Consider the following 22,839-nt stretch of genomic DNA (forward strand, 5'->3'; position numbering starts at 1 on the left):
AAAAGTTGAATTAGCCTCACAGATCCATATGTTTTCACTTCAGTGATGTTTGAAGAAGAAACATGCATTTACCACAGTGATAAGCCACTAGTAATTTTGTTTACTAGTGCAGTAAATAAACGCAATTTAGATAGCACTTTAACATATGAAATTTATCCTTCAAGTAAAGAGGTGATTTTGGGAAATAAGAATTAAAAAAAGAAAAGAGGTGAGTGGGTATTCTCTTTTCAAATGAAATATAGATCCAACGTGTCTACTGAGTCTAAGTGCGCAATATGTACAAGTTAAACGATTTCTGTTACGGTATATCCCACATGCGTAACAGGAAACATCCCTGTATGTCACACAGCAAAATTATTCAGGTGACTGCGAACACCAGGGGCTAGTCTCTCACCTGATGTAAACAGCACATGTCTTTGATGTTAAAGGACCCGTGCAAATTTACACCAGCTGTGCATGTGGCCCTAGCTGTGCAAACCACATATGCGTATAGTTTTATGGACTGAGCCTGATTAATGTTTTGTAAAAACCTGCATGCATCAGACTTCTTTAAATTGCTCTAGGAGCTGTTCTGCTAAAAGTCAAGAGTGCAAATCTTTTGCCATCACTATTCTCAGTCTTACCAACAGTAAACACAATACAGATAAAAACGCGTTCTATGAAGTTTTAGTAACAACACAAAATATTGTATTTCTCAGCAAATTCTAACTGGAGTGAAAATTACCTATGTACTACATAGCTCCTAACAGTGATCATACCTAGTAGAAATACCGAACCACTCTTTCAAAATGTCTGAATACAGGAGTGCTGTATATTTAAGCAAAAAGTGGTCCAGAAGTTTGTAGTAATTGGTTGCTATAGCCATTTTGAGAGAGATGTTCATCAGTGCTTTACAGTTAGGAACAGCTTAAAGTTTTGTTTCAGGTAGAAGGACAGCTTTTGCAGAGCAGCTAAACAATCTGTCATTTTAAGCTCCCAATATATAGCTTTGACTACATTTTGTGTAACTTCGTGTTAGAAAAGTGCTAGAGTAGTTTGGTTCGTCCACCACACTATCAGATTTGGTGTAATATTACTGAAAAAGCTCTTTTACTCCACCAGCAGAGGGATCTTAAGAAGGAAAATGAAAACGTCATGGGAATGAAAGTATCAGTCCAAGTTAACCCCAATTACTGTACCCAAGTTAAAAAGCCACAGAAAACACACTTCAAACTTATACAGAGCAATGCCTTGTGAGCAGCTGAACACACTTAATTGCCATTAATTCCATGAGCAGACTGCAACTCTGAGAACCTGGTTGAAGCCTTTTCCATGAAGATCATCTCACCTCATTATGTATTTCTTCTACTTGCTTTATAACTGCAGTTTCCAGTGATTTCAAAGATAAAGCCATTGAATCAGAATCAGTCTGTAAATTCTGGAGTGCCAGTTCACATTGTCCAAATATGTATTCCAATGTTCCTCTTGAACACTATATAGATACAAGAAAAAAAATGTATAAATAGCCGCTTCAGAACAGTATTTCTCAAATATACTGAACAATTTGCTTCTGAAATAATCAAAGTGAAGGAGTAGAAGGGATGTATTTCTATAACTTTATGCCATGATCTTTTAAACAAAAGTGTAATGGCCCCTGGATTGTCTACATGGTTATTGATACAAATTGTGCAAAAGTGTAATCTATCAAACATCTAGCCGACCAGGACAGCATAGATTAAAAGGAGAAAGAAAATAATCCTTTTTAAATTTACTTTACAAATATGACATTGTCATGGTTTAGCCCCAGCTGGCAACTAAGAACCACGCAGCCACTCGCTATCCTCACACTAGCTTCTGTGAAGAAAACCAGCTCTGTCCTGGCTGAAACCAGGACGGGCATACAAAAACTTGGCCATGCTTTCCATTGCTTCCTGGCCAGTTTCTGACAGTATTTCAGAATCAGTTATATTTGCCTAGTTCTGTGGGCTCCCAGAAACACTAAAATGGAGTTCAGTCAGCGAGTTGTTTACTTACAAGGTATAGATAATATGAATAATAAAAATTTGCAATTCCGTTGGGTTTTTTTTTTCATTACATTTTCTTCAAAATTAGAAGGAAACATATAAAAAGGTTTTTGAAACAAAAAGAAAGAAGATCTACATCTTTTAATTATTTTCAATTAAATATCTGTACCTTTAGTTAAATTTCCTGGAATAATCTTGAATAAGGACCTTCGGTCTCATATTCTTTGTAAACAAAATTTACATACTATAAAACTTGAAGTCACAACAGTTTAAAAAAAACAAAGCATAAATAGAGAAGCTTTTCATACTGTGAAAACAAGCATGCGTTTTCCTGCAAAAGTATCAGATAGCTACTGGTCAGAGCATTCTTAAAATGAGAAAGGAAAAATACAGAACTATTTGTTTTAAAATGTACAGTGTACTTCAACTTTATGTCAAAACCCAGTTCAAGCAAGCAGAGCATACATTTGTTAGGCAAATAAAGGCACTTTTTTAATATTACAGCTTATATGCCTGATATGTCCATGTTTGGTGCTATTGCTTCATTTCCATTCCTGCAGAAATTAGGAGCAAGAATGGAGAAAAAAAAAAGAAGCATATGGATACAATAGTGGCATATTTTGCCTTTATGAAAGAAGAAAGTGGTAATTGCAGTATTTTAAAATATCTTTTAACAATACATTCTACTTTGTTTTTCTGTGTGCTTTTCCATTAGAATACTATGTAAACAAAATGATTGATAACACCACGGAAAGGAATAGGGAGAGACCTAGTGAAAAAAAGGTGTCTTTGCACTTGAGAATATCAGGCTGAAGCCTTGTTACCTCAGAACAACTCAGAGAAGGGAGTCTGCATCACTTCTCTGCTTCTTCAATCCTCAGATGCACAGAAGAATCCAATTTAAAGAATACTCACACCTGCTCTTAGTTGTCCTGACCTCCTAAAGGCCATTTTTGCCAGTGGACACCACTGACGTGTTTTGAGTATTTACATCTCATCACGAATACTGCCTGCCTTTCAGCTAGGACTGAAACTAGGAAACTATCAACTAGGGATATCAACACAGCAAAAAAGTTTTAAAACTGAAATGTTTTAATTTTGTAAACGTAAAAATACAGTTGTTTCTACATTTCTTCAGTAATCCATGACGTGTGGTGTGGCACATTCTTAATTCATATCTTATAGGCTTAACTGTGAGCTTAGGCAAACTACCAATACAGAAACAAATGTATCTTGATCCAAAAAGAGACAAACATCAGCTGTTCAAGAAAGCAGTCTGAGTCATGCGCACAACTGTGAACCACAGTTCTGGATAAGACAACATGATGCTACATATACGGTACCAGAATATTAGTTTTACGAATGACCACACAGCAATCCACTTTGATACTTACATCTGCCACTCTGTGAGTTGAGCTGAATCGAGGTGAAAAACCAGCCAGAACACAGTGCTGATGTGTCATATTGAGATCATCTAGGGACAGATTAGAAAACCTCAAGTACAGGGAAAAATTATATTTAATAAAACTTATTCTAGCTGAATATAAATTAAAGACATTAAGTTCAGCAATTAAAGGAAAAAAAAAAAGAGAATTCATTCAGATAGTACTATCTCCGTAGAGCTCTAATGTTTAGCAGAGCATGATACCTATTCACTGTCCTAGTCTTACAGAGATCTCTATTCATATTAGTTTTCTCTCAGTTTATACAGTTTGTAAGTGTCATTTTCCCCACCTCTTAGAGAAAAAGTTCAAGTAAACAAATTAACCATTTCAAAGTTGAGGATCACTATAAAGAACAGACTACTCAGAAATTACAATCTCTTTTCTCAAAAAAAAAAAATCACTAAACAATACTGGTATTTCTTGAAAAAAGAAACAAAGAGAAAGAAAAAGACATATTATTTCATCTTTTTATCTGAAACTTATCTGAAATTCTCCCTTCAGCTCAGAGCCAAGAAACCAGGAAGCCAGAAAGCACAATCTGCTCAAAGACCTGTCTCCAAAGCATTTCATTTGTGACTGTCTTGTAGCCTGCCACAGGGCTGTCATGGACTTCAGTTCACAAACTGGCAAACCAACCACTCCACAAACCTCTGTCGATGGAATCTACTTGGTTGCCATCAGAGCTTCATCAAAATCATCATAAATGAAGAACGCTTGAATTCTGACAAATTAGCACTTTCCTCTGGAAAAGTTCAGACTAAATCTAGTAACAACACCCACGTGTTATGTTGAAAACCATTCATGAAGTGCTTTCAATTCAAACAGTTTTGGGGTTAAAAATATGCTGCCCTCTCAATCAAAAATTTCTGTAAAATCATTCCTGGGTTACAGTCTTGGAAGTTAGTAGAAAGAGACTAAAAAACACAGAAAACTAGATGACCTGAAGTGCCAACAAACAAAAAACCCTCATAGACAAAATTCAAAGGGGACGGGAACTGAGACCTACAAGATGCTAGTTACCTTGGAGTCTGTATTTTCAACAACATCTATTCTTCCAAGGAACTCAGCTTCAGTCATCTTAATACAGCATGATGAGAAATCATCAAGCTTCTTTCTTCCATCACATAAGTTCTCTTGAAGAGATCAATATTTGCATACATGAAACCTGATATCCCAAATTCCTACTAATTTTTGAAAATGCTCTTCTGACCATAATGACAGATTATCAGACTGAACAGAACACAGTGTGTGAGGTTTAATGGTATTCTCCTTATTACTGAAAAAAGATATGCACTGAAACTTTCACTTCACCATGCAACAAGTCTGAAACGTCAAAACTGAGAAAAGTCTAACAAGTAAGAATTCAGAAAGATGACTGAATTTATCCTAGCTCTAAGAACAATGTCTTCTTTTTATGAATTTTATAAGCATCTTTTAACAAAGTTCATATCCCAGACAGCAGATAGTCACAAACTTGAAAAAAATAAAAATAAATTTAAGTTTTTAAATAAAAATAAAAATAAATTTTTATTATAAAAATAAATAAAAAGAATTTATGTAAGGAATAGGCAGACAAGTATTAAGAAACAGGACTGAATTCCCAATGAGAAAGTTTAAATGGGAGGCTTATTTTCTATTTGCATGAGGCTTGCAATTGGAGATGAATTTGAAAAGCTTGAAAAAACGCTCCAAAACAAACAAAAAGAACATAGAAAAAAGCAATTTTCTACATAAATATACAAGGGTTAAATTGCATAGAGCCAAGTCTTGCAAGGTCCACAGAACAGTATTACCTCTGGACACGGCAATATTTAAATATCACAATCACCTTCAAGAAGTATTGCAACAGAAAACAAACCTAAAAACCTCTACCACCCCATTCAGTGCCCATTCATTGCAGTGTGTTTTATGTAGCAAATACAGCATTAAAAGCATTACATTTTGATTTGCACCTTCATTCAAACTCCTGGCAAATCTTTCATCGTAGACCTCCCCCTTGAAATTGCTTCCAAGTGTCTCTAATCCTTTACGACTCTTAGAAAGAAGCCTGTAATTTCATTTAAGAGTTTATAATTCATCTAAAACTGTAATTGTACAAAAATAGTTGAAGCTTCATGGATTGCATGTCTCAAAGGATATTTGAAAAATACATTCTAGGTCTTAAAAGATTACAGTAAAGATATGCTTTTCTTTTTCTTCTAAAAATGTATTAATTGAAAAGAAAAAGCACTCTTGTTAAATTGGCCATTGTACATTTGGCAGCAAAAGTTTTTATTCAGATACAGAACACTACACCCAGATTACCATATAGGTTTTAGAGACAAACTAAAACTGTTACCTTCCTTGGACAGCCATTTCAAAACTACCACAGCACTCTCGTGGTTTTAGGTAAAATACAACACATATGGAGTTAACATCAGTTTTACATGACTAAACACTGATCAATAAGGTTTGGAAAACCAAAAGACAGCCTCTCCAGTATTACGCATCACATAAAATACATGCACATAGAAGCAGGAATATATGTACCAGTCCTGCTTTGGAAAACTGCATGCAAGTTATTTGTCCGACAGTTCTCCTGAATTTGTGGTAAGAGCCAACATGGTGTCTTTTCTGACACAAAAGAGTGGGCCCTCATCTCACCACAAATTCAGAAGAACTATGGCAGGGACATCTCATTTCAATCTGTATTACAAAAACAAAACCCCACAAAACTTACGTGAACTGTATAATGCACAAGAAGTGACTTTTTATTTTGAGTCACCCTTAGCACCAACTTTGAAATGTATTTAGTACACAGTTTCAAGAACTATCGCACAATCCCTTCTCCCTCTTAAAGTTTGTCCTTCCATATGGATACTTACGAGCCGCATATGCCAATTAACTAACTGCTAGGTAAGAGACAAGTTTTGAGAATCGGACGACAATTTTCTGCTTACATGACTCTTGCTCTCTCAAAGCTTTCCCAGGTCCATGAAAAATGCTGTCACTTGCACAGACTGAAGTGCAAGTGCACTATTTTTCTGAAGTCTGATCAGGCTTTTCACTCGTTTACAAGTTTTAAAACACTACAAATTATCCAAACTTAAAATAGTAATTCTAGAAAACAATCAAGAAAAACTTAAGACATCCAATGCATGCTAGAGTGCTATCCTGACCAAGAGAATTTTCTCAATCAAAGCCTAATCCCCTGCATTACAGGTATTCATATTTACCTGTATTAACAGGATACCAGTGCGCCACCAGTCACTATGCAAGTGTGGATAATCACTTGCACGTCAAGGCAGTACAAAGACTAAATCTGTTTCCCCAAACTACTGACAATATTGCAAAGGGCTTCTTTGCACTCTAAGGAGCACAAGTTGGCTGGTAACAGACACTTGGTATTTGAATACTGGAAAAAATAACTTAATTTTTCTTTCTGAGGTAGATCACCTAAGAAACAAGGAGACAATTTCCTGCATACATGTATACGGCAAAAATCTGTATTCCTTTTAAAAGGATTGTTTTATTCTTTTACTTCCGCTACTTTCTGCCTGCCGCTTCCCAATGAATCATCTGTCACCTTACGGCCAGATCCTATTATAGGGTTACTATAGCTGAGGCAAGATTTATTAAAAGAAATTTATCAAATGTATGATTGTGTACAAGTGGCCAAAGCCACTTGGAAAACAAAGTTATCAACTTTGTCTGTTTAAATAATTTGGAGGTCAGATTTACAGATGAAGTACTAAGAAGTCACAACAATGTTTAGCAGATGATCTGATCAGTTGCAAATGCATAGTTATTTGTCACAGAATCTCCAGCTACAGAAATTTCATATAACACACATTGTGTAAAACACAGTTATAAAACGGACTTTTTATTTAACACAGATCCCTATTCCTCATACCTGCAGGAAAAAGGGAAAAAAAACCCCAAACCCAAAACCAAACACCACAAAACCGTCTAAGGTACTTGGTGCTTTAATACACTTACCCATGCAAGACCTTTGCAAAGTTGGTAACTGACACAGAAAGACCGAAGGGTAAGGAGAGGTTAAGGGACTTGCCAAAGCTTACTTGGAAATTCTGAGAGAAGCAGGCTTACTGCTCCTAAAACTAATGCTATTGTTTTAACACCTGACCACCCTTCTACTATCAGATGCGGACTATTATTCTCTATGTGGATCCCCTTATCAGACAAGCTTCTCAGTGATTTTCCTGCTATTTACAGACAGCAGATACATTTTGGGATTTGGATGCTGCATATTCTATTTTTAATTGTGGGAGCAAGTTCGTGTCATAGATTTTTCTGTCCCTCCCCAGTACAGACTTCTGCCATCCTGTTCTTTTCTCAAATTCATCCCTCTCAGCACAGTCCTCTCCACTGCTTGAGACTATTGCCAGTTCCTCTCTTATCTCTCTGATCCTGTTCTTCTCGGTCCCTGGCCTTGCTCTGTCCACACCTCACCTGTATGCTTTCTTGTAGACAGCTGAATTACGTGGGCACCACCAGCAGAAACATTGAAAGCCTTGTGCTTGTCTAGACTGCGAAAGGATGGACTAATGGCTATGTGTACGTATACATACTTAGCTAACATATGTATACTTATCTAGTTCTACTACTTAACCAATTATCAGAGCACCAGTGAGGTAAGGAGCCAAAGCACTAGGAGAGAAAGAGTGACTGTATACTCATGTCGCTGCAGACTATTAAAACATCACAAATACAAGGTAGAAGGAAATGAAATTAATTCTTGGCCAATACCTACTGAAAGGAGTAGGGACTAAAGGCCCAAAACATAGTACTTCTAGGTAAAGTACACAAACCACAACGGAAAACGCTCTCAGAATTAGCAATAGGGGTTTATATCACCTTTTCTATCTTCTTTCAAGTGTTCTTCCTGAACTTTTTAGAGAGTTGTCTTTTTGTCACCTGTTGCATGAAGCAGGCAATAGGTACAGTGGGGTTTAAAGCACCAGCAAAAGGTCTGACATTCTAAACATCACAAGTATCTACAAACAAAAGTGAAATGGACTTGTGCTATTAGTTTTCTTAACTACAATAAACAAGTAATTTTATTTTTCATGATATTACAGTGCAATTTTCAAAAGCACTAAAATGCTTTTCCACCATTTCTAATTGTATCCAACTGCACACGATTGCTTCAACAGGAGAAAACCTAACTGAACTAGTTTTACTGTCAGTACGTCAAGAAAAAGCACCAGGAAGGTATGTCTCCTTCCCCAAGAAATTATGGGACAGCAGAATACTACTTTCATAACAGAAAGCTAGAGGGATGATCTGTCCCCTAATTAAGAAATATTTTTGTTTTTTAAACAAGAAAAGTGCGCACAAACAAAACACAGAATGAATTAAAAGGCTGAACTAGGGAAAAAAAAAAAAAAAAGAAAGATGTCTGGGATTTGCCAAATTTCATGATCAAAGTTTGGTAACGACAAATAAGTTTCTGGGGTTCAAAGTCTTAATAATCAAGGAATATAGCATTTGGATTAAATATGGACTCAAGAAAAAAAAAAAGGGTTAAAACACTCCAACACGTTCAAGATGCTAGAGAGCAAAGAGGGTTCAAGTTAGTTTGTGGAAATAGAAGCAGATTAAATATCTAGAAATAGTTTAATGAGCCACTATATACATGTGGAAGTGTTTCCATTAAATACTTATCTTTTACCACAAGCCAAGCTCTGCAGTGTGTGTACCCTACTTCTGGTTGGTTATGAAAATAATTTTTTGATGCTTCCTGAACTATAATTTGCAGGGGTTGGGGAGGGGTATAAGATTCCAAGTTCATCTTCATGCTGTTTTAAAACCCCAACCTTCAAGCAAGAGCTTGATCTATGGGAAACAGCTGCAGAAAAGTAAACCTCCCTTTGAAAAAGTCCAGAATGTATTTTTGTTAAGTATGTTTTGAAGTCATGGTAGGAAAATTAGTGAAAATTGTAAATCTGCTTGCAAATCTGGTCGTGTCTAACTCAAAGATTAGGGGAAAGATTCCAATTTAATAGTAAGACCATGACAACCCTAGTTAAGCATGCTCTAGGACAGAGCAGATGGGGCCCTTCGCTCACCTCCACGCGCTTTGGATTTATTGCAAGCACCCAACACGTTTCATATTAGACACCCCTTGACTGTGTACTTGAGACAGCAGGGTTCAGTATGCACTTCCTCTGCAGACCAATATATTATTCTAAATTGAGCTAAAGTGTTTCCGTTTCATGAGTGATATAAAGTTCAGATTTGAGTTTTTAGGCAGCAGATTTGCAGTTATTCACCAGATCTTTTTTCTTCATGTTACGAAAAGCGAGCCGTAAAAAAAGTAAAAAAATTAATCTGTCTTGCTGAAAGTAATTTTGGATTTTGTTTGGTTTTGTTTAAACAAAACACACTTATATTATTGTAATAGCTTACTTGAAGGATGGATTTGATCACCTCATGTTTAGTACCAAAATACATTTAATTATGGCTTAAAATTACATCTGAAGAGGACTGCTGAGAATGCAGGTGTAAATCTATATTTTAAGACTGCCTTTTACTAAAATTCTATCCAGAATAACAAAAAACATTTTATAGAGCCAATGGAAAGGAACATAAACACTACTAAATGTCTACTCAAAATGCTAAAAAACACTCCCAAGCTTTTGTTACTTTGATATACCTGTTGATCAGGATTTACAAGTCACTCTACTTGCACATTACTATCAGAAATATCAAGTTACCACATTTAAGATTTGTGTGTACAATATCAGGAAATAGTTGGGATATTACAGGTACAGAAATTAATAAGACTTGACTTTTTAGTTATAAGCAACATACTGAATTTGACATTTTAGTATTTTACAACATTCATATATAGCAGTAAGCACTACACCATTTCAACAATTGGAAGAACAGACCTACAGAGTTACTAAGTTTTTTTGTTAAGAGTTGGATGTGTCAATGGTATTCAGAAAGAGTACATGGTCCAACCAATCAGTCCCTGTACATCAACAGGTACTACTAGCTGCAGTACTCTTTTCTTAATATTATATTTTCTAGATGCCTTGAATACTACTGCTCCTGCTTTTAAAATAAGGCCAGCAAGACGACTCTGCTTACTGAAATGAGGTTCTGGAACATATGATATATAAAGGCACAAGATAAATTAATTTAAAAGTGGCTTCTTTATTGTCAAGTTATTTTTTAGACAAAGTTTCCATATTTTATCTTTTAGATGGCATCCTCAAGACGCCTCCTCTTAAGTCAGTTGAAAAAAATCTGAACAGTAAAAAAAATACACTAGAACTGTATACATCCACTTAGTCGTTCACTTCAAGTGAAAACAATAAAGGCAGTTCTGCTGTGCACAGAAACCTAATAAGAGGGCCAGTTTGAGAATACTCTCTCAGACTGTATCAAATAATATTTTTAATGTAATTGAGAAAAAAACCAACACCAAAGGCTATGGAAATGCAGAAGAGATGATCTAACACCTGGCCTACAGAGCTCAAATCTGTTGCTCTTCACAAAGTATTAATAAGAAAGTGATTTACACATCGTCTTCAAAAGAATGTTTAATATATCCTTTGTTTCCATCTAAACATGATCATGATGTTACGCCTTAAATAAACTAACTTTCTGACCCACCCTTCATATAGCATCCCTGATATTACTTTAGTTACCGTATATAAATTCCATCATGAAATTTAAAAATGTCCTTATGATCTGATAACTCAGTCAACACAATCTACAGTATTTTGCAATAAAAATACTGAAGTTAGACTCCTTCTTTTATTACTTGCCTTTTGAATCTGTTGCCTATCAAAGTTGTGCATGCACAAACTTTCCAGTCAGGAAGGATTAGATAAGAAGTTTACTTGATGCCCAAACTGCTATTGCACAAAAATGGATTAATAATGCCCTTTCTAGGAATGTTTAGCTGCCACAAACTTCACTTTCATATAAGAAATGTCTGTTTCCCTCCAGGCTGCTACTCTATATCGTCAGAAATACAGAAAAGGGAGGCATATCTACCTCACCCTGCCAAAGGATATCACATCTTAATAGTTGATCTGTACATGTCTGAATATACTTAAGATCACAGAGAGACCAGTTCCTTTTTACAATATACTTCATTGACAGCAGTGCACAGGATTTGATGGGGTAACTAAGAATAAGGAATGGTATATGTTTTTTAAGCTTGCCCACAAATGTACAGTGGTAAGCTGTTTTCATATTTGTTGGAAGATAGAGGCTGCAAGTGAAAAGACCGTTCAGCCCAACAAGTTGGCAGTGTGACAAGTAATTCTAGGGTTGATCTATGGTGTCTACCTTCCAAGTCACAAATACATAAACAGGGAACACTGCAAGTGCTCTCATGCTTCGAAGATGATGTCTGTCAAGCCAAGGCACTAAACAGGCAAACATGGTGATGTTAGAAGTGTTGTTCATGTTTTAAGTTGTGTGACTGATAACTAAATTTGTTTAAACAAAAATGATAACTAAGAGAAACACAAGCCAAAAGAGAAAGCAACAGATTGTGTGTCAAGAAACCTCAGCCACAATTCTTGCCTCGTTTTTTTCAATGGAAAAACCTTAATGCGTGAGCTCAGCTGCTCAAGTAAATCAATTAAATTTAATTTTCCTTTTTTAATCCTCTACTCTTGAAACATTGAGACTCACTCTTGGAGTATGACAGCTCTGTTTATTATGATCTTAGTATAATCCCACTACTAGAAAAGAGTACGTTTGAATATACACATAGAAAAGCACAGGAGAAGGAGATAAGTGTCACGTCTAAAATCGGTGACCAATAAAATATCCACAGATTGGCATAATGATTGACACTTTAAGAACCATGGTACTAGAAAGCTTTAAGACTGCTACAGTCTCAGCTTACGTAATAGGTAGCCAGTCTACATGGCAAACTCAAGAACAGGGTTTTATTTATTTATTTATTTTAACGTAACAGATGCAGATGCTCACAGTAACTGCATTAAGAACAGAAAAAGGAATCAGCATCTACAAATACAAGGATGGGACAAATACAGCTGAACTTCTCACAGGATTTGGGGGAATTCTGCTTATGTCCTGAAGCCTGACTTGGATTAGCAATTCTGACTGCGCAACAGACAAAAAAAAAAAGACTCAAAAAGAGTATTTTCCTTTTTTAGATGTGAAGTAAAAGAAACATTAGGAAAAAAAAGTTCTCCAAAATACACTGGAAGTGGGCAGAGCAGGGAGAATTTATTGTATCTCTAGCCAGCTCTCATGTCTCTCTAAGTAAGGAAAGCCCTAAATGAAAGGAAGGTATGATTAATTTATCTTAAAGTAAGTGTCATTTTCTCTGTTTTCAACAGAAAGTTCACCTTCTTAGCCCTTGAAAATTACCAAGCATCAAGTAGAGGTCTCCTTGGTGAAGTGGTATTGCTAATCCAGGTGTCTTAATGTCCCATGCTACCTTCAAGCCTACGTGCCAAACAGCTGGGTCTCTTCCCGTCAGTTTTTGTTCATTACTTTCTTCCATGGCTGAACCTGTAAAGAGAGAGAAGGAAAAATACCACAAAGACAACAGACAAGGCTAGAAACATAAAATACAAAAGCTGGTCTAACAATACAGATTTAATTATTTCTCACATTGGTACAACCTTAGTAGGCTTAAACTTCCTATAATCTCCATTTGGTATAATCACCACCTCCAAATTCAAAAGTACATAATAAGGGAAGAAAAAAAAAAAAAAAAAGCCACATGAGATCAGGAATTTTTTTTTGCAATCAACTTTACCAAGATGAAAACTGCACGTTAACTACAAAGTAAAGACAAATCAAGGCAAAGTCCGTAATGGACTCAAGCTTTTCTGAAGTATCAAGTACGTGTAATGGGAGTTTTAGTTAATCTTCTCTCTTAATTTTTTAAACTTTTTTTTTTACATTACTAAAACTGTAAGCATAGACGAAAAACAAAACAAAACAAAAAAGCAGCAACACTGATATAAAAATAGGTAACTACTGAAAGGATTTCAAGTCATAAACTGCCAAAGTATTTTATAAACAATACTTGCAATTTCACCAAATCATAAATTGAGGCAAAGTAAGGTGAAATGATGGGCACAAAACACAATCTAGACCAAAGCTGATTGAATCTTGGAATCATATCTGTCATTATTTTCTCAAAATTGTTAGTCAAACATGCTAGATAACATGTGCAAGAGCCAACAAAGCTTTAATACATTTGTTACAACATTTTTCTTATCATTAAGCAACATGAATGTGTTGAGCTTGGGGAAAAAAATAATCCACTGCATAGAAATAGTATTTAGAGCTTAATCCCTCAGAACTGTTTTCATAAGCTTACTTCACTGCAGTATAAATTGAAAGATACAGTCAGCATTTATAACAAGGTATTTGAGAGCTATGGTATAACAGTTTTATGGCTAAAGTAACAGAGCATTTTGACAGAGGGAGGATGAAGTTTTAATAAGCAGTTGGCACAGAATGGCAGTGAACACTTAGAAATCATCAACTATGTAGCATGCCTCCTTATTGCTTTTAAGTTAGTAACTGTGCTGTCCATTTCACTATCCGTTTCAAATGTGCTTTCATGTAATAATTTTTAAAACTTTTGTCTTCATTTAATTCTAAAATAAAAATACTAAAATAAAGATTTATAACTCTTATAATATGCACACATAAAAAGTAACCTTGAACTCACACTTCCAAAATATTCAACTCGTTCATCTCGCACGGTTACTGCAATATTTGTTTAGTTGGGCATAGCCTTTAATAATTAATAAATTGCCCTGATTTTCTATGTCAATTAAACATTGCCTAAATTCAGGAGGCAGAGAGCCAAAACCTTTTAAACAGCTAATCTAAAGTTCTTAGTTAAAACTTCTACAGTAAATTCAGGCCCCATATTCCCTCCCTCCACTGCTGCAGTTCTCATCCAGCTGAAGTCTTGGCTCAGGAGCAGCTCTAGGCCTTTCTATCAAGGAGCACACAAATGAGAAAACATGAGCTAGCAAATACTCAGAAAAATCAATACTAAAGTCTTCAAGGGGCTTTCATATTTTCTGCGCTGTTCAGATAAATCGTAACCTAATTTAAGAAAAATGTTTTTTGAAAACTGCAAATAGGATGGCTTTCAAGGCATTTTTAATGCAATACATCATGGATATTATAAAAAGAGGTAACCTTTCTGGGTTAACTCTCTCTGTTACACTGCTTTCCCATTCACTTTGGCAGCAGCACTGTTCACAATATGGCACCAATAAAATATAGAACTACAATCAGAGACAGCAATTTCAATCAAAGTTTCCTGGGGTCTCCTCATAAATCCAGCACCTTTGGAATGTGCTCGTTAAAATGACTTATTTTTTGCAGTTTGATAAATTTTTTATTGCTTAAGTACAGAGTTCAAATGTAGCTCACAGTCTCCTTTTCTCTATATTCTCAATTATTGCACCTTATAATTATTAGCAGCAATTGAAACTGATTGCTCCTACTATGTTATTTTGGTAACAAATGGAAGCAAGCTGCTACTAGCTTTTAAATGCAAGCTATTCTGAAAGTGAGACCAAGCAAAAAAAAAATAAAAAAACAGGCACCTTAACATTTGTGGTATAGCTTTAGGTGGCGCTGACAAACTTTTACGTAAAAAGAAGTTGTTATTAAATTCTGTGTGTCACACCTCAAGCATGATTGAATGCTGTATATTCATTGATATAATTACAGTTCCCATTTAAGTGAAAACATTTGGATGCATCTAAACCCACATACACAGCACCTTAAGAACATGTATTTATTTTGGATTATACTACAGAGAAATGGTCAAATGTAGCAGTATTTAATGGAAATACAATAAAACAATCTGCAAGTTTGAATTCTGTTAATTAAAGATTTATAGAATTTGGCCTGAAGAAACCTTTATGCTTGCATCCCAAATGAAATGGTGCAACCAGGTTACAAGCTTACCACAACATAACAATACCTCATCAGACCTCCAATTAGGGTAGAACCATGAAAGAGAGAATGTAGCTGCAGAAAACTGGCCACAACATTATGCTTCTTTCTAACTAGATAGCACAAATTTCAGAGATGTTACAGTTCTAAGACCTGACCTTATCAGGTTTGGGTCATGGTTAGGTTCATAACAACATGAAACTTGTTTTCCTGGATCTAGTTTGGTTATTGTTCCACAAGCAGAAAGTAAAAGTAGCCTTGAAAGTTTATTTGCTATTTGGCACCAAAACCTTCAAGACGAGTTTGAGAGTTTTTTGACACTCTGAAACCTGAATGTTCTCTATTCAAGTCAAACTATAATGCCAAACTATATCCTAACCGTAGTCTTAAATCAAACATGATTGCTTAGATCAAGGTATCACTGCCAACACATTCATAAAACCACGGAGGACTGTAAACATCTACCTTGTCATTAAATCCAACTGACCATTGTTATATAGATAAAGAAGAAAGACTTTTTTCTTCTTTTCTTTTACAAATTGATCTTTCCAGAATGGAAATGCCCCATTTGGGCATGTGTTCAGCAATTAATGAAATATATACATTATTACTGTCTTACATAGCAATTTATATGTTTACGTGCAAGAAGTGAAAAAAAAACCATGCTTTGTGTTTCAGCAGCTGACCATCTACCCAGAGTTATTTCGTCTACCTTACTACTGATAAGCCATAGCATAAAAGGTTAATTAAACTGTACTAACATTTTAATGTTTGCTTGCCACTGACATTCACAAAAACAAAAAATGGGACAATGATTTGCCAACATTGTCCTTAACAATTCGTATTTGGAATACTGTGTCCAAATATATCAAGAACAAAAGCACTAAAATAAGAACAAAGAATATTCTGTCATCCCTTCATTCTTGAAGGAGAGGCTTCATTTGATCAAATCATTGAGAGCATGGGTAAAAAAAACAAAAACAAACAAAAAACAAAACAAACCACAGCCCACAACAGTTAATTCAAATCATGGTTTCTTTTTAGAAAACAGGGATTCAAATCTATTATTACAAAAGTAATTGGATCATGAAAAATTTGTAATTCCCTTGGAATATAATTCTAGCTGGCCAGAATCTACAAGTTACAGATGTGACCATTTCACTCACATAGTCATTTCTTAAGAAGTAATATATATTTTTCTACATACCATTTCTATTCTTTCAACAAGCAATATTTCTACTACATTTCTACTACATGACAATATAAACCATTTAATATAATTACTCTTATCGTGTACAAACGTCTACTCCAGGACATTTATCCATTAAGCAGTACATAAAGACGATTATTGGTCCACTAAACATTTAGATTGACTACAATTCTGAACAACTGTTGTAGTTTCAGGATTTTTTTTTAACCTAGTGAGGAAACATATATCTGTAGTGAATCTCAATTTTTCTTTTTCATGATAGCGGCTATTTAATTTCTACAGTAATTAGGGTTAGTGCTAGGATATTGCTTCTAATATCACAGTGTGAAAAAATACAAACAGCGTTTTACAACAGAAATAAGCATAAAAGATCTCCTTCAAGATCAGTCATTACTGCAACTAACTGGAAGTTTGTTAAACCTTTCAAAACTAACCTTGCCAGTTAACAGAGCCAGTTGTTCAGTACTTCAAGAGATGTACAGAGCAAGTAAGCACTACAGGAAGACGACAAACAAGATACTGTAAGAAATCTAGAGAAAAGTACTTATCTAACCTCCAACAGAGTTTGTGGGAAATTCAGGTAAGAGAAAGATGGACACTTCCAGTGACTATATTATCTTCCATCTCCCTTAATTTGGTAACTGAAGCAAGTCTCTACTTCAAAGAACATCTTTAGAACCAACTAGGGCTCTGCTAAGCAATAAAACTTCCTACAAAACTTACTAAGACCTGAGGGAAAACTGTTCATTAGGAAATTTTCAGGGATAAAATCCAGTTTTTGAAAATGCCCTTATTCCACCAGTATTTGGATTACAATTCACTTTTATAAATAGAGCAGGAAATTAAAATGGGTTATTAGCTTACTATATTACAATCCTGAAGAAGTTTTTACTTTAATGCTCTCATGTGATAGGATATGGGTAAGCTAATGTGTTATTAAAATTTCTAAATTGGTCAAAATTTGGAATTACTGTTCCATGATAAATTCTGAGAAGTAAATTAATTCTGAACAACGTTAGTGACAGTATAATTGAACACACAGTTCATAATGTATTCAGTTCTGCAACTGCATCATGTCTACCACTCATGAGTTTTCACATAGTATACGCATTAAAAGAAAATTTCCCAAATTTTTGTGAGGGACTATTCTCATCCCCTGATAATGTACTTTTAACCTCGTGTAATGTAATGCATTTGATTTCAATGTAAATAAAAGTAAATACTATTCAGATCAACATCAAGCAAAACATCTATCTTATTTTGTTACTGGAAATGTACCTCATTTGAAGTTACTTTGAAACAGTTTGACAGTGGAAACAAGAAACCAAACAGTGATACCACCTAGAATATCAGCTTGTTCCCGCATCTTTAAGTTGTTTCTCAAATTTCTTTTCTGGCATATTAAAAACCCACTTCTACTCCAATTAATACCGATCAAAGTTTCTAACATTAAATTTTCATTATAGCATCAAATACTGAACAAGCAAACAAAAAAATGAAGTTGTTTCAATTACAGCATGATCTGTTTTAATACTATTTAATCATAGTAAGTAGGTACCAAACAAATAATGATATAAAAATGCAATTTAAACTAAAAATAAAACCATATAACCTGAGTTGTGCATCTCTAAACAGTCTGACAAACAGCTGCCATAACGTGGTAAGATTGCCTGACTCCAAGGGCTCCTGCTGTTCAAAATCTGAAAACCTGGGGATTCTGCATTTGTGGCAGGATGGATTGGTACTAGCCATGCAGGTCTGGAAGCCCTAGCTTCCCCATGCCACGGGGCTCCCACAGATCCTCGGGGTTTGCAGTACCACAGAGACCAGTGAGAACCTGAGGAATAGAGATCGGACAAAAAAATGTGCAGGACCTAGCAGAATATCAAGCTAGTTTTAATAAAAATCAACATGCCTTATTTATGTTTGAATTTCCCCCAGAATTAGTGTTCTCTCCTAGAAAATTACTAACCCATCTAGTCATTATCTGAGGAAAAATTGTTCCATCAAAAACATTCTGACCACCTCTCTGCTTTTTATTACGTATTCTATAATGATTCTGTGATAGTCTTTATACACTACCATGAGATTTCTATGCTAAATCAATACTAAATGAATAAATGGAGTAAGTATTAATAAAAGATACTGGCATAAAAAGCGCAGATATTTATGGAAAATGTGAAGAGTAGTCTAGACACACTTTCACAAAGATTTAACAACAATCTTCAAAAAGATGCAGAGCTTCTTCATGCTTCGCAGTTATGGGGAGCCTGATAGGAGATATAGTAAGTATTGACAGTCTTTGTGAACTACAGAAACCAACAACACATTGAAGTGATATGGAATTGGAAGGAATAATATTATAAGCACTGATCAGTTTATAACCACCAGCATTTGAAAGCTATAAACAGGAAAACACAAGAGCAAAAAGACCATCTATTTATTTCTCTAGAATCAAGTAGACTAATTATGTCTCTTGGACGCCCTGGGTAGAAAACTTCAACATACACAAGTATTTAATGTCACTTTAATTACACTGCCATATTCATAAGCTATAAACAGGTTCCATTTCCTCCAATTTATGAGTAAGTAGGCCAACTGTAAATACGGCTTCACTTTAGGGATATACAAAGACAACCACAACCTGAACACAGACAGATGTGATTGAACTGTTTTCACATAAAGGTATATACTACAGGACATCTCCTCATCATGCTCAGGAGCCATGCTAAGGACCTTAAATTCATTCTCAAGTTCATGAAATGAACCTGAGCCATGCTCAAGAGCTATCAAGCGGATTTCAACCTTGTTCAGATTTAGATCTGACTGCATAAATCATATTCTTCCCAAAAAGTGTCTTTTACGCTATCTCCAGCTACACTGAGGTTTTAATATCGGCACGTCCTGCCAAGAGATATTTTTCCCCCCACAATATATTATCACATTTTAGTTTGATCAAAACCTCTGGAATCATTGCAAAAATATAAAAATTTGAAGTAGTAATTTTAAAATATTTTTTGTAAATGTAAATGATAGAATGATCCATTTATTCCATGGCAAGCTCTTAGCTTTTTTTAAGCTTTCATGTCTATTTTTAAATTCTTCAGGAAAAAAAAACAACATAAAAGTTTAAGTACGAAAAAATCTTGTATGTGGCAAAACCACTAATTACATATATATATCAATTTTTGGTCTAAATATACCAAATATTTCTTTCTATCCTAATCAAACCTTGCATAGAATTTGCAGCGGTTTTAAAACAGCACAATTTTTACCTATCTAACTTGCTGAACTTGAAGAAACAAAATCAAGTGATGAGTTATGAATAAACACAGAAGCTTGCTTTTTTTGTTAATTTATAGCGCTCTGAACTTCAAGGGACTCATATTTTCCCCTCCACATGCAAGTTTTATGTTAAAGTAATAAGGTTTTAAGCATATTACAATAAATCCTCACACACATTATTATTCCTTCAAGTTCATGTTTATTTTTCTTTAACTTAAAATGTTACTGAAAAAATATTTATCTACAGTACTACTGAAAAAAAAATACATTTACTGGACATAAAATATCAACGTCTTTGGCAAATAGGACAGAAAAAAGTTCATGAACAAAATAACACTTCTATTGGTCAAGGAATCTCTTTTATTCAGTTTGCTAAGCCAGCTGATGTTTTATGTCCAGGAAAATGTAAACATGATTTCAGATGAAAATTAAGTTAAAGTGACCCATAGTTTCAAAGCTAATAGCAAAACTAGCAAGAGAATGCACGTGAAAGTATAAGCTATTATTTTTACATCATGGTCTTTAGCCAAAATCTACCAAAACCAATGTGAATTTTTCCATGTTTTGAAGCAAACATCAAAGGATTTCTGGAAGGACCAAAGATCAGTCATGATTTATGAAACATAACGGAGCATTTGAAAATTCAAATCAAATGTCTAAATTTTGATCTTACGTTTGCAAAACTGGAAACCATTTAAAAAAAAAATCCAAGGCTTTGTTCAAAAATTGTTAGGAAAGAAATACACATGAATCTTCATGTCTGTTCTTGAGATAAAGACTAAAAAAGGGGAAGGTACTTTAAACTAGAAATATTTAATGACTCTTCAACGACACTCTTTTCCCCTAATACAGCATTTAAATGGTTTTTAAACAACTGAGAGCCTGCAAAGCCTGTCAGACAACAGGTCTTTCAATGGAAAACTTCCACCCTTCCCAACTACAGAAACATTGGCAAGTCCTCAACAAAACATGCATTAGCACTACAGCACGCCTAGACAAAATGTATATGCTTCCAAGTTGTTCTAGTTTTCAACTGGGATAGAGTTAATTTTCTTCACAGAAGCTAGTATGAGGCTTCTAGTTGTGGATTTGGGATGAAAATAACATTGATAAGACACTGATGTTTTCAGTTGTTACTAAGCAGTCAAGGACTGTTCAGCTTCTCACCCCACCCCACCAACGAGCAGGCTGGGGGTGCACCAGAAGCTGGGAGGGGACACAGCCAGGACAGCTGGCCCCGGCTGCCCAAAGGGATATCCCATACCGTATGGCATCATGCTCGGCATACAAAGCTGGGGGAAGAAGGGAGAAGGGGAGGATGTTCAGAGTGATGGCGTTTGTCTTCCCAAGTACCCGTTACATGTGATGGAACCCTGCTCTCCTGGAGATGGCTGAACACCCGCCTGCCGATGGGAAGCGGTGAATGAATCCCTTGTTTTGCTTCGCTTGTGTGCACGGCTTTTGCTTTACCTATTCAACTGTCTTTGTCTCAACTCACGAGTTGTCTCACTTTTACTCTTCCAATTCTCTCCCCCATACCACAACGGGGGAGTGAGCAAGCAGCTGTGTAGTGCTAGGTCGCTGACTGGGGTTAAATCACAAGACAAGTAAATACAGTAATACGTTAATACAAAACCAACCTAAAATGATCTTTCCAAAGGAAGAAGAGTAGTAAAACCAGCATAAAGCAGAAGCAAGCTTGTATATGGCAAATAACACAGTAAAGACAGTGATCTCAACTACAATTACACATTTTACAGGATAGAAAAATATGCACATGCATTAACCAGAAATAGGTATTTGACAGATTTTGATTTCCTGGCTCTTCGTCAGGAAGTTAATCAGACCAATTTTTAAATCTACTTAGAGAACAACTGATAAGCCATTTGCAGTAAACACAGGTATATTTTGTACAAGTTTTAATAGAAATAAAGATAGGGCTCAAATATAAGAAGTACCACTATGTATTCAGAAGCACATGACAAATCTAGACTAGCGTGCAGGTGTGCTTATGTACATACACACATAGGAAAGAAACGTGGAAGAGCTTCAGAAATGTAAGATATTTATATCACTAGTCAACTCATATCTTCCATCACTCACCTTCACAGCTGTAACTGTACACAGCAACCGTTGACCTTTCAACCAAATTCTCGTCATGGTGCCAGCTCACTGCCATGTTCCCCATTCCAAAATAAGGTTCTTGTTTCAAGTACAGCATTTGTAGTGGATCCATGTAATTTAATAAAGTCAAGTTATAAGATGTTCTGTTCTTTATACTTATGTAGTCATCGTCTGGTACACAACAACTGCTTTGATCTTTTGAAACAGACCCTTTCTCTGTAAGAGGGGTAGCAAAAATTTGCTCCCTATCTATTACAGTAGTATCTTTAATTTCTTTGGTCTCAAACAAATTTTGTCCTTGTAATGCCTTGACTGCTTCAATATGCAAGTAGTCATTAAGTCTGATTAATGCTTTACAAGCATCATGTATTTGAGGACTGCAATATTTTAGATCATAACCTTCAGTAGGCCAAGGAACTGTAAATAATCTTGTATTCAAGTACTTGTAAGTGCATCCTGGGTTTCCAATTAATATACGAGACACTGGGGTAAGAAAATCTTTTCCTTTGATCCTTACAAGATCTCGAAAGAAACAATCATGTTTTTGCAAGGTCAGAAATCCTTCTTGTACCATTTGATGGAGCTCTTCAGGTACTGTATCAGATTTTCTGAAAATCAGCTTGGAATACTTGGTCTTCCACTAAAGGAGAAAAACAAACAAACCAACAATAAAAACACCAAAATAATTATTCTTTTTACAGGAACCGAAGTATTTCAAGTTATCAAGCATTAGTCTAGAATATGGTGAAGAAATAGATGCCAGTATTTATCACTTTATTTTCAGATTCCAATATACTGCACAAACTGTGGATACGTACCAGTGGCCACCAAC

At 35.3% G+C, this 22,839-nt stretch overlaps 1 protein-coding gene across 1 annotated transcript in view; it reads right to left on the reverse strand.

Annotated features, from left to right (window-relative positions):
* Positions 1-22,839, reverse strand: part of FTO (fat mass and obesity associated) — a gene marked incomplete at both ends in the record, with an annotated part of 71,180 nt that overhangs the window by 40,073 nt on the left and 8,268 nt on the right. Inside the window, 4 exons of the mRNA XM_010293818.1 lie at positions 1,328-1,471; positions 3,398-3,477; positions 12,818-12,961; positions 21,987-22,647. Coding sequence (XP_010292120.1) covers positions 1,328-1,471; positions 3,398-3,477; positions 12,818-12,961; positions 21,987-22,647 — 1,029 coding nt within the window. The remainder of the gene's footprint in view (positions 1-1,327; positions 1,472-3,397; positions 3,478-12,817; positions 12,962-21,986; positions 22,648-22,839) is intronic.

Source organism: Phaethon lepturus, unplaced genomic scaffold, assembly GCF_000687285.1.
Source record: "Phaethon lepturus isolate BGI_N335 unplaced genomic scaffold, ASM68728v1 scaffold1039, whole genome shotgun sequence".
Lineage (NCBI taxonomy): Eukaryota > Metazoa > Chordata > Aves > Phaethontiformes > Phaethontidae > Phaethon > Phaethon lepturus.